Source organism: Grammomys surdaster, unplaced genomic scaffold, assembly GCF_004785775.1.
Source record: "Grammomys surdaster isolate TR1022 unplaced genomic scaffold, NIH_TR_1.0 211, whole genome shotgun sequence".
Taxonomy (NCBI): Eukaryota; Metazoa; Chordata; class Mammalia; order Rodentia; family Muridae; genus Grammomys; species Grammomys surdaster.
In genome coordinates this window covers 4,591,560-4,603,946 of record NW_021604656.1, presented here as the reverse complement: position 1 = coordinate 4,603,946, position 12,387 = coordinate 4,591,560, and the positions used below count along the sequence as shown (strand labels likewise).

Here is a 12,387-nt window from a genome sequence, read left to right as displayed (position 1 = left end):
TAGACACAGTGGTTCACAACCATCCATAAATCTAGATCCAGGGGCTCCAATGCCCTCTTCTTCCCTCCCTAGGCACCAAGTACACATATGGTCCACACACATACATACAAGCAAAACACACAAAATAAAATTAATAAATATAATAAAAACAATCTTAAAAGACATGTAGCTCAATGTCAGACCACTAAGCTGGTGTGCACAAGGCCTGAGTTTGGCTGCAGCTCAGAAAGTCAAGGCAAAAGACAAAAACATACTTGTGAAAATTCACAAGAGAAAATTTCCAATTACGACTGACTAGAGAAAGTACTATTTTGTAATACAGGGGGAGAGATAGCTACACAGTTAAGAGCAATGGCTGTCTGCTCTTCCAGAGGACTTTTGATTCAGTTCCCAGCGCCCACAGGGCAGCTCACAACTGTTTAGAACTCCAGGGGATTCATCTGATTCCCTCCTCGGGCCTCTGCAAGTACCGGATACGCACATAGTGCACAGGCAAATATGCAGGCAGGATACTCATACACATAAAACAAAGTAAGTAAATCTAAACAAAAGAGAGATAGAAGCCGGGCGGTGGTGGCGCACGCCTTTAATCCCAGCACTTGGGAGGCAGACGCAGGCGGATTTCTGAGTTCGAGGCCAGCCTGGTCTACAGAGTGAGTTCCAGGACAGCCAGGGCTACACAGAGAAACCCTGTCTCGAAAAACAACAACAACAACAACAACAAAAACAAAAAACAAAAACAAGAGAGATGGATACGAGATGCATAGGATATAATCTTTTTAAAAATTTTTATAAATACCTTTTCCAGTCAAATGTCAGACTCAATGTGAGGCAAGCATCTTGTCACAGAGCTCCACTACTGCCCGCAAGTGTGAACTTTAACCATGTCTTCCTTTAAATATTTGTACATTGACTCAAGAAAGGATACATCTGGCTACCTCTTTCAAGCCTTGTATTAAGTTTTTTTTTAAAATAAAATGTACAGACTTACTAAGAGACAATTCAATTCCATTCGCTTTATTTTTAGGATGGTTTCATTTCTCAGGAAGGAATGACACAGATACAGAGTGAGGTCCTTTAGGGAGGCTGAGACCTGCCTATCTAGTCCCCTAAAAGTGCTAGCCTGAGCCTACAAGAGGGATACAAATCTCAGACGTTGGGGGAAAGGTGTAAGACTGGAGTTCTAATTAAACAAGAAAAATTGTTAATGCCGTTGTTAACCGTATTTGGTTACTCAGACCAGTACTGATACAAATTCAACCCTTTTAAACTAGAGAAATGATTAAATTGGTTTGCTGTAAAGCCAAAGAGTTTGATGAAGGTATAAACCAGTTTGTCCCCTTTAGAGACACTGCAGTGGAGAAGAGAAGTTGTTTTCGCTTGTAAACTTCCAAGTTCCTCGGGTTTCAGGGTACTTCAGGACCCCAGTAGTCAAGCAGTTCATGACAGAAAATGAAAGTGAAGAAGTAGACGCAGAGATCCGTGAAGACCTCGCCCATCTTGCTATAGGTGTCCATGGACCGGTTTATCACCTCAGCGGGAATCCCAGACAGCAACAGCGCAGCGGTAAGCACAGTTGTCTTCACCTTCTTCTCACCCTGTACCAAGAAAAGGAAAGTTAACCATTTGCGCTCAGCAGACTACGAGTGCTCTCTACAAACATGGCGGATTCCATCTCTCCTCAGTCTTCAAGACTGCTAATGAAGTGTCAGAACAACAACATGTCAATAACAATAACATTTACTGGGGCTGGAGAGATGGCTCAGTGGTTAAGAGCACTGACTGTTCTTCCAGAGGTCCTGAGTTCAATTCCCAACAACTACATGGTGGCTCACAACCAACTATAATGGGATCTGATGCCCTCTTCTGGTGTGTCTAAAGAGAGCAACAATGTATTCACATACATAAAATAAATAAATCTTTATTTAAAAAAAATAACATTTACTGAGCATAATAAACCAGAGCATTATTAGGCAATAGGAGACAACGGGGTGCCCAGCAGAAGTTTTATAACTATGTCATGTTGGCTAACCGTGATGGAGCATGTCTTTAATTCCAGCACTTGGGAAGTAGAAACAGGCAGATCTCTGTAAGTTCAAGGCCAGTCTGGTATCATATGAGCTCTAGGACAGCCAGGGCCCTGTAGATGATCCCTAATTAATTAATTAATTAATTAATTAGTTAACTGTGTCATTTTGGAAACAAGACATAAGTAACAACTTTAAAGATACATAATGACGCAAGATAAATGAACAAGAAAAATAAAACTCGATATGAGGCTATGAATGAAACGCCAGTGTGTGGCATGGGGATCCAAACGGCTTAGAGACTGCTCCAGGGTCTCGGGGTCTTGTGTAAATGAAGGACAAGGGAGGGGTCTGGCAGTCCCGATGCCCAGTATACCACCACATACAGAGACATATAAGGAAGGATTTCAGAGTAGAGAGCAAAGAAACCTGCACGGGTGAACAGCATCCTGTCAGAGGCAGAGGGAACTCTACCGTAAGCTGAGTCTTGTGACAACAAAAAGCCGGAAGCAGAAGAATCGAGGTGTACTGGAGAGTGGGTCATTGCAAACAAAACCACAGGGACATCTACAGGACCCCTGACTACCATACAAAGCACACCTGGTTATCTGTGTAACAGAGCATCACTGAGCAGCTCAGAACAGTTCTGGGGGAGAGAGAACATTGCTTTCATAACTTTCTATTCTCATTTTAAAATAGTTTTTTTGAGGCAGCATCTCAAGATCCCAGACTGGTTTCAAATTTGCTGTACATCTAAGACCTACTGATCCTTCTCCCTCCTCTCCCAGTGGCTGGATCATAGGCGGGAATCGCCATGCTGGGATCCATGAGGTACTGTGGCTCAGACTCAGAGCTCCACTCACGCTAGAGTGATGTCACCTGACAGTAGGCTCTTTTTCTTTTAAGGTTTCGAGACAGGGTTTCTCTGTGTAGTCCTGGCTGTCCTGGAACTCATTCTGTAGATCAGGCTGGCCTTGAACTCAGAGATCCACCAGCCTCTGACTTGGAGTACTGGGATTAAAGGACTGTGCCACCACCACCCAGCCACTAGTCTCATTTTTCTAAAATTATCTTTAGCTTTTGTGTATGGGTGTTAGCCTACATGTATGTTCACTTGCCACCTGCATGCCTGGTGCCTGCAGACACCAGAAGAGGCCATCAGGATGCCCTGGAACCCGTGTGACAGAACTGTTATGCTTAATCACAGAGTCTCTCCAGCCCCAGACTCAGGTTTTAAAAGGAATTCAGAGGTGATCTCTAAAATTTATTTGGTATCACTAAATACCTACTGGTAATTCAGCAGTTCTAAATATATAAAAAGCTATAGAGTTAACCACTAGAAATGAAAGCTTATGTCCACATAAAGATTCATACTAGAATAGTCTTGCCAGATGCGGGTGGCATATTCCTTTAATAACAGCACTTGGGAGGCAAAGGCAGGTGAATCTCTGAGTTCTAGGCTAGCCTGGTCTAAACAGTAAGTTCTAGGACAATGGGGACTACGCAAAGAAATTGTCTCAAAACAAACAAAACAAAACAAAACAAAACAAAAGAATAGTCTTAGCAGCTTTAGTCACAATTTATCAAGTATGAAGACTACCTATCAACCGGAGATTATATTAATTAATTAATTAATTAATTAATTAATTAAAACAATAAAATACTGTTCAGCAGAGAGTTGCAGAGATAGCCCAGTGTTTAGGAGCCTTTACTGCTCTTACAGAGGACTGAGTTCAGTTACCAGCAGGCACACTGGCCAGCTCACAAGTACCTCTAATTCTAGCTCCAGAGAACTTGATGCCATCTCCTGGTACAATCACACTTGCTTCTCTGTGTGTGTCTGTGCACAGGCACCTATTGTCCCCAAACTGCAATAGATCATCCTTCTCTCTTTTTAAGTTTATTTATTTGCCAGGCAGCGGTGGTGGCCCATGATTTTAATCCTAGCATTGGAGAGCAAGAAGTAGGTGAATCTTTGAGTTTGAGGCCAGCTTGGTCTACAGAAGGAGTTCCACGTTAGCCAGGGGCTATGCAGAGAAACCCTATCTCAAAAAACACCAAACAAAGAAACAAACAAAGATTTATTTATTTTGCTATCTACATACCAAAAGAGGGCATAGACAGAGGAGGGCATCAGTCCCAATCAGTTGCCGTGTGGATGCTGAAAATTGAACACAGGACCTCTGGGAGGGCAGCCAGTGCTCTTGACCACTGAGCCATCTGCCCAGGCCAGCTCTGTCTTCTTGACCAAACCCTCCTCCTGTGATACAGCTCCATGGGCAAAGTATTTGCCTGGTATGTGTTATCCTGGATTTGATGCAAAACTGTTCCCTTCCCCATCCGTCTAGTCATAGATGTGCGCATATGACTAAGCAAACAGTCTTTTTTTTTTCAGCACAAAATCCTGTCACAAACTTTGATCACATGCTGGGTGTGGTAGCACCGGCCAGTGATCCCAGGAAGCTAGGACAGGAGAACAGAGTTCTAGGCCTGCCTGAGCCATTCATCAGGGCTCAGACACATTCGATCACACAAACAATGCCATTTTTACTTATGTTTTTGAGGCAAGGCCTCACTGCATAGCCCAGGCTGGTTTCAAAGTCATGCTCCTTCTGACTTTACCTTCTGAACATTAGGATTACCTGCAAGCATCACTTGGCCTGACCTACAAGGACATTTACCGCTGACATCAGGCAAGCCAAGCTCGGTGAGATGATGTATGCGGCAAGCAGTCTAGGAAAACATCGGTTCTCAGCATCATTCTGCTGAGTAATTGTCAAATAGTTCTCATCCCCAACATTAAAGTGAACGGCTAGCATGGGTCCAAAACGGGCCCATTAAATAATTCAAATTTGTTTTAAAATTAATTTCTAATCACAAAATGAATTATTAAATTTTCTAATGATCGAGAAATCAGCCCTGGAAATCAGCCTACACCACTTTGGATGTTCATATTATATTCATTGATTGACTGGTTGATTGATCATTGGTTGACTGATAGTATGGGTGTGAGGATCAGAGGGCATCATTCGTAGGTCACTCTCTGTTCCCCAGTGTGAGTGCTAGCAATGAGCCTCAAGCCAGGCTTGGTGGAGACCTCCATTAGCCGTGGAGCCATCTTGCTGGCTTGGTGGAGACCTCTCTTAACTGCGGAGCTATCTTGCTGGTCCTAACCCTGAAGCACTAACTCAGATCAAATATAACTAATGTTTCCCTTAATGTTTTATTTGGCTTTTTTTTTTTTTAGTTTTTTTTTTTCTTCAATTAAAAATAATTTGTTTTTATTTTTTAATTATGTGTATCTGTGTAGGCATGTACACATGAGTGCAGGAACCCACAGTGGCCAGAGGAGTTAGATCCCACTGTAGCTGTAGCTAGGGTTACAGACAATTGTGAGCCACTTGACGTGGGGGCTAGAAATCAAACCTGGGTCCTCTGAAGCAAACTTGTGTTCTTAACCACTGAGGCACCTTCCCAGCCCTTAAGTTCTTAAAATGAGTTAGTCATGAGCCATCAAGCAGGTAAAATGCTTGCTTGCAAGCTTGACAAGCCTCGTTAGATTCCCTAGAAGCCAAGGCATGAGAAAACCACCTCAGGAGAGTTGTCCTCTGACTTCCACAAAAGCATGTCCATACTCACGTATCCTACACACACACACGCACACACAAGAAAATTAAATTGTTGACAATTTCAGAGTTCACGAGTCAACCTAAATACATCATAATTAAGAAAAGACTTAAAGTTACCTTAGGAAAATATTTGTATAGTCCCATGTACGCAAGTTGCAAAGTAAGAAATGGAGCGAATATCGACTGTAAAGATAGAAAATAACATTAAGAATGTCCAATAGAATTACTCATGTCATGATAAATCAACTTAACAAAGCAATAAAAACAAAACAGTACAGGAAAACATCTAACGCAGCTGGCGAACGTGTTCTTACTTCTGTAGAAGAGTAAAGATAATAGCAAGACCTGACTCTAACCATAGAACATGCTCACATGCTCAAGTCATGTAATCTTTCAGTGTGCTCCCTCCCCAAGTGTGCTCTCCCATGCAACATTTTGTTCTCTTTTTATGAAACCGGATCTTATTATGTAGAGCGGTAGTTCTCAACATGTGTGCTGCAGGCTCTTTGGAGTTCCAACAGTCCTTTTACGGGGTCGCCTAAGATCTGCAGGAAACATGCATATTTACATTACGATTCATAACAGCAGCAAATTTCCAGTTATGAAGTAGCAATGGAAATAATTTTACGGTTGGGGGTCACCACAACATGAGGAACTATATTAAAGGGTTGCAGCATCAGGAAGCTTGAGAACCATGGATGTAGGGGCTGGCCTTGAACTCACGATCCTACTACTTCAGCCTTCAGAGTCCTAGAATGACAGGCTACCATACCATACAAAGTCCAAAACTTACCTTCTAGAGTACTAAGTGGTGCAGTAACATCTCTCTCCCCTGGAGGAGACTGGCAAACAACTAAAAGCATGTATAAAACCCAGCACTCCAAGGGAAGCCACAGATCTCTCCAAGTTGGGGGCAGACTTGACAAATACAACTTGGCTTTCAACAGACAGGCTATTCTTAAAACAGAGTAGGGCGGGGGCTGGAGAGATGATTCAGCGGTTAAGAGCACTGGCTACTCTTTCAAAAGACCCAGGTACAAATCCCAGCACACACATGGCAGTTCATAACGGTCTGTAATTCCAGTTCCAGTGGATCTGACACCCTCACACAGACATACAAGAAGAACACCAATGTAAATAAAATTAAAAACAAAAAAGACAAAAAACAGTTCAGCAGCTTGACATTGTCAGCAAAAGGAAAAAGATCAATATGGCATTTAGTCTACAGAATTATTTCTAAGATGTAAAAGGTTATCAAGGGGGCAAAGGAACAAACATTGTTGTGTGGCAGAGGCAAGAAACGAACAACTGAATATCTGATGTGAATAAAACCAGGAACAACAAAAATCCTTACAGAGAAATGAGGCACAGGGGCTGGATAGATGGCACACTGGGAAAGAACACTTCTTGCTCTTGCAGAAGACCTGAGTTCAATTCCCAAGGCCCACATGGTGGCTCACAACCACCTGTAACTCTGGTTCCACAGAGCTCTGTCACCCACTTCTGACTGGGCAGGTGCTCAGCACACACAAAGTATACATACATTCATGTAGGAAACACACACACACATACAATAAACAAATCTGACAGGCATAGCTTTGAATCATTAGAGAAGAACAGCTCTTGGTTCATCATCTCTGCTATGAATTTATCATCAGGGGAGACAATTAAATCTGTTGAACAGATTCTATTTAAGAAAATATTTGCATAAAAGCAAGTTTTTTTGTTGCTGTTGTTTTGTTTTGTTTTTTTGAGACAGGGTTTCTTTGCATAGCACTGGCCGTTCTGAAACTTACTCTATAGACCAGGCTAGCCTTGAACTCAGAGCTCTGCCTGCCTCTGCCTCCCAAGAGCTGTGGTTAAAGGTGTGCGCCACCATGCCTGGCTGCATAAAAGCAGATTTAAAACCTGTTTTGCCTAATGATGCATGAAAATTGCATGTACGCACACAATGCATAGTAGTCATTCTTAAAATAACTACTGAATGGACCTACTTCAAATCGAGCCAGTGAGAGCCTGGAACAGTGGCTGGGTGGGTCACAGCGCTTGAGTTCAGTTCCCAGTACCCACATGGTAGCTCACAGCTGCCTGCAAATCCAGTTCCAGAGGATCTGACACCCTTTTCTGACCTCAGTAGGCACCAGACATGCACGTGGTACACACACATACATGCAGGCAAAACACAAAAATAAATTAATAATAAATCTTTTGAAAAGAGCTCTAACCAAGACACTGAACTATAGATTGCCTTTCTGCACTCTTCTATGTCCCATAATGCACTGTTATGATGCTACTACGTTATATAATGCAGAAACACTTTCTGAACTGTAGGTAACTGCCTATAGACAGGATCACAAGGAGTACATTTCAATGTCTCAAACTACTTGGAAACCTACCAGCTAATATAGAGTACATATAGGCATCTGGACTTTCTGTTCTGGGATGAAACTGCCACCTGTCAGCAGCTGTGTGACCTTTGGTAAGAGAATTAATTTGAGTCTTTGTGGGTTCAGGCAACATATAGTTCATAAAGATGGAATTTAAATGAATATAAGACAAGCGTATAAAGCAATCCCCGGCATATAGACGGATGTTAATTATTACTATAAATGGACTCTCATTCTGTAACTGGGATAAATAAAACAATGTATAATACACTTTTAAACACCCCAGTAGATCTGGTAATGCTGACAAGAAATCCCTATCACAACAACTCCACTTGCGTTCTCCTAGTTAATAATTTGTAGCTCTTGTCTTACCAAATATTTGCAAACAAAAGCTCTGACGCCAAGAGCAAGCAGAGCGCACCCCACCAATCGAAATATTCGAAAAGAGTCAAACTCTTCCGTCGTACTTCCATCTTCCTGGCTGGGCTTCTCGCTGATCAGCTGTTTGCGCAACTTCATCGCTTCCTCAAATCTGGAGAGGTACTGTTCCAGGCCGTGGTGAGAACCCCGCTGGGCCGAGTCTGCTGTCAGGTCACCTCTGGTCCGATGCCGGAGCTCGACACCATCCTTACTACTGCACTCTGGGGGTTTAATGAACGAGTCCAGTTTGTCTCCCAGCTGAGTTCCCCTGACATCTGTCACACCGGGCTGGTCAGTCACTCCTCCGTCGACTGAATCACCAAGAACTACTCTCTTTGAAACTGAAGGAATTCCGAGAGAGTTGAGTTTGTCACTGTCCTGTGGCTTTGATTTTGTTTGATTTTCTTCTTCTGAAGGGGAAAAAAAAAAAAAATGAAGCCTTGTGTATTACATACTGACAAGCATTGTAAACACTTCCACTGCTGCTAGAACTTGGTCTCTGAATCAAAACATACTGATGCAGAAAACAAAACTCGTTCCTTCGTCTTCACCTTCAAAATGCATTGCCGAAAAAAGGCACTCTGGCAGAGGGATGGTCAAACTCCAAGGACAGAGACTACCACTGCTAAGCAGACAAGCAAAGCTAGCATGGGATGTCCCACGGAATAAAGAACAGCTCTTTCACAGACATAACACCCAGAGATATGCCTCAATTTCTTCTACTAGCTGATACTGGAAAAACACACAATCATTAAAGCCTCTTAGGGTTTCTATTTTACAATTACATTTCTGAGACAGGAGTACTGTGAGTACAGGGTGTGGCCTATACCCACTGTTGCTATCCCCAGGCAGCCATGAGCAGGCACTTTTAGGATGTTGTTCTACTTTTTAAAGAAAAAACTCTAAAAATGATAAAATTTTTCAAACAGAAGAATAGAATAAGAAAGGGTCTTGAGAAAGAAAAACACCAATACTTTAAGAATAACTTCGGATTGACCACTACAAAAACTATTCCCTGTACTGTTCCAGATGACTTGATAGTGGTACTCATACCTCTCATTTATAGTGTCTAGAAGTTCTGAACTACATCTCTAACGCCTCAGAGAAATTCTTGAGTTCTATCAAGCTTGCAAAGAGTGACTAAAAAGCCAATTACTAAAGGAAACACCCAAACGGAAACTTAGAGAAGTCAAGCATAGTAGAATTCAAGTGTGTTCGTAAGAAAACAGTGTACCGGACACAAGACAGCAATGAAAGATGAGTTTTCTTAGGGTATATGTCGCTATTGAAATGTGATGTATCTCTGAAAATGAAAGGAAATCTCAGCGGGGGCATCACATCTTTCGGAAAGGCCTATAAAGAATGCTCCCACATATGCATTCGCCTCTTGTAGAAGATTTGTAAGTGATGATGATGAAGGCACTGAGCACAGCCGTAAAGATAGGACCATAGGGTCTCTGATCCGCAATGGACCGACCAGCCAACAGTTGAGTAATGACTCATGTGGTGGACGAGAGTTACAAAGCAAAAGGCAAAAGCTAGGTCAGGGGAGTAACTGGAAAGAAAAGCATTTGGGGCGTACATGAAAATCTCCCTGAGGGGCACAACGGAATGAGAAGTCTGGGGATAAAATGTGCAGCCTTCAAGAAAGGTGAGTAATCGGAATATAGGGGCTGTCTCAGATAATCGTACAGAGAGAGTCAGGAACGAAGGCTTTGTGGCCAGGGTGGAGACCATCTCCAAGAAAATAGGAAGCAACAAGGGACGTCCTGGGGTTAGGCGACAATATAATATGGGTCGTCACCTAGGGGGCGGGGACAGAGTTCGGTCAGAGTGCATTTTGGGGTCAAAAGGTTTGCGAGCTGGAGGGGACAGAAGGATCTTGAAGATTCAAAGGGGTGGGCGGGAGACGGGAAACCGAAGCTCTCACCCGCGCCGCTCCCGGGCCTGTGAAAGCCCATGATCCGGTTGATGCGTTGCTCGGAATTCATGAGCAGCTTTCTCCTCCGCAGCTCCGCTCGACGCTGAGAAGCCGACAGGCCGGAGGGCGCCGCGGGCCTGTCCCCGCCGTCGGTGGCCAAAGGCACCGAATCCATGCTTTCTCTACTGTCTGGATCAGGGTGACAGTAAAGGCGAGGATGACTTAAGGCAGGGCCGCAGAGTTCAGTCCCACTCCCATTGTAGTCCCGCCCTCTAGGGGCGGGGACTGAGGAGTGAGCATGCGCCGATGGCCTGCACGAGGCTCTGCCGCCATGTTCAGTGAGGGCGGGCCAGGTTCAAGGGTTCTCCCATCCTAAGTTTTCTCGCAGTGCTCAGGTTTCTCACCACCACCTTGCCTCATAGCTGCTCTCAAAGATGAAGAGACCGACGCCCTCCCGATGGGTGAAGTGCCAGTGAGGAAGAGGTCCATTTTATTTCTCTGCCAGGAAGCAAAATGGAGGTTGCAGCGGCACGAGCTTCTTACCAGTCAACGGGTCTTTGCTCCTTGGATACGTAATTGGGGGTGCGACGCTTTCCGGGAGCGGTGGTGATTCTAGTTCTTTACGGCACTTCTGCCCAGGTTTTCCCAGTCTCTTCCATGCCCCTGTTGTCTACATTGCCAACACTCCCTACTCTTCTCCTTGCAACCCTGTTGCATGCTTAAATCTCTTTGTAGAGGAGGACTTTGTATTATTATATATTAGAAAGGAACCTGCAGTATGCACCAGTAGTTTGTTCTGGGTTGATCTGCATACGTATATTGTTACTAGCTCGTTCGTTCTGAGTTCTCTCTCCAGCTCAGGTGGTGGCGTGCTCAAGGAGTTAAAACCGTTCAATACTAGCCAGATTGGGTATTCCGGGAAGTGCAAGCTGGTTAAAATGAACTGTTTCGTTCCCTGCGAAACTGCCCGTTTGACATGGAGTGGTTTTGTTGTTGTTTTGTTTTGTTTTTCGAGACAAGGTTTCTCTGTGTAGCCCTGGCTGTCCTGGAACTCACTCTGTAGACCAGGCTAGCCTCAAACACGACATGGTTTTCCAAGGAGTATAACCTTGTTCTCAGATCTCTGGTCCTTTGAATAAACCGCAGCTCGCCACCAAGTGCCTTCTGTTTTCTCCTATGTGAAGAGAGCCAACACCCTGCCTGGTGAAATGCCAGTAAGGAACAGGCTCATTTTATACTCACGCGGGAAATGGCAGGCACTTGTCTTTTTTTTTTCTTTCTTTCTTTTCTTTTCTTTCTTTCTTTTTTTTTGTAGCAGATTCTACAGTGTGACTCTGTCTCAATAAAATAGGATAAAAATAGAAGTTAAACACACACACACCCCAAAGGTCAAAACAGACCACAAACCTCAATGTTTACCTAAATTTAATTAGATCTTTAATTAGGTGGGATGTCTTGTCATATCAACCTACAAGGAAGTTATCAGATAGACAGGGGTAGGGGTGGGGTTGTCCTGTCTGGGAGTATAAGCTTGTATACTCATTTCTTGTAAAGAGATGTGTCAAAAGCCTTTTAAACCCAGCAACAGAGAGACAGAGGCAGGCGTATCTGTATCCTGCCAGTGTGATCTACTTAGTGAATTCCAGGCCAACCAGGGATGTGTGTTGAGACACTGTCTCAAAAATCAGCAACAGTGGGGCTGGAAAAACGGCTCAGCTGTTGAACACTGGGTGCTCTTCCAGAGTACCTAGATTCTAGTCCCATTACCCACATGTGAGCTAACAGCTGTCTGTAACTCTATTTCTACAGGATCCAACACCCTCTCCTGACCGATGCAGGCAATGCATGCATATAGTGAGTGCATAGACATGCAGACAAAATACCCATATGCATAAAATAAATACGTAATTTTTTTAAAAATCAATAACAAAAAACCCCACAAAAATGGTAACTGATATATCTGAAAGTTATGGGCTGGAAAGTTGACCCAGCAATTAAGAGCA

General features: G+C 43.5%; 1 protein-coding gene across 1 annotated transcript; it reads right to left on the bottom strand.

Moving 5' to 3' along the window:
* Positions 1–991: 991 nt before the first annotated feature.
* On the bottom strand, positions 992–10,639 carry Camlg (calcium modulating ligand). Its single transcript, XM_028772194.1, has 4 exons — positions 10,394–10,639; positions 8,416–8,873; positions 5,774–5,839; positions 992–1,598 (listed from the first exon to the last, which is right to left on the bottom strand). The coding sequence occupies exons 1-4, from the start codon at positions 10,557–10,559 to the stop codon at positions 1,407–1,409; spliced, it is 882 nt and encodes a 293-aa protein (XP_028628027.1). The 5' UTR covers positions 10,560–10,639; the 3' UTR covers positions 992–1,406.
* Positions 10,640–12,387: the final 1,748 nt, after the last annotated feature.

Bases quoted from the DNA above. Each gene is read 5' to 3' on its own strand.
- Camlg (XM_028772194.1), bottom strand. From the start codon at position 10,559: ATGGATTCGGTGCCTTTGGCCACCGACGGCGGGGACAGGCCCGCGGCG. The intron at 5,840-8,415 runs GTAAGACAAGAG...CTATCTTTACAG, and splicing joins CTTTTGTTTGCAAATATTTG to TCGATATTCGCTCCATTTCT. The intron at 1,599-5,773 runs GTAACTTTAAGT...TTCTTGGTACAG, and splicing joins TATACAAATATTTTCCTAAG to GGTGAGAAGAAGGTGAAGAC.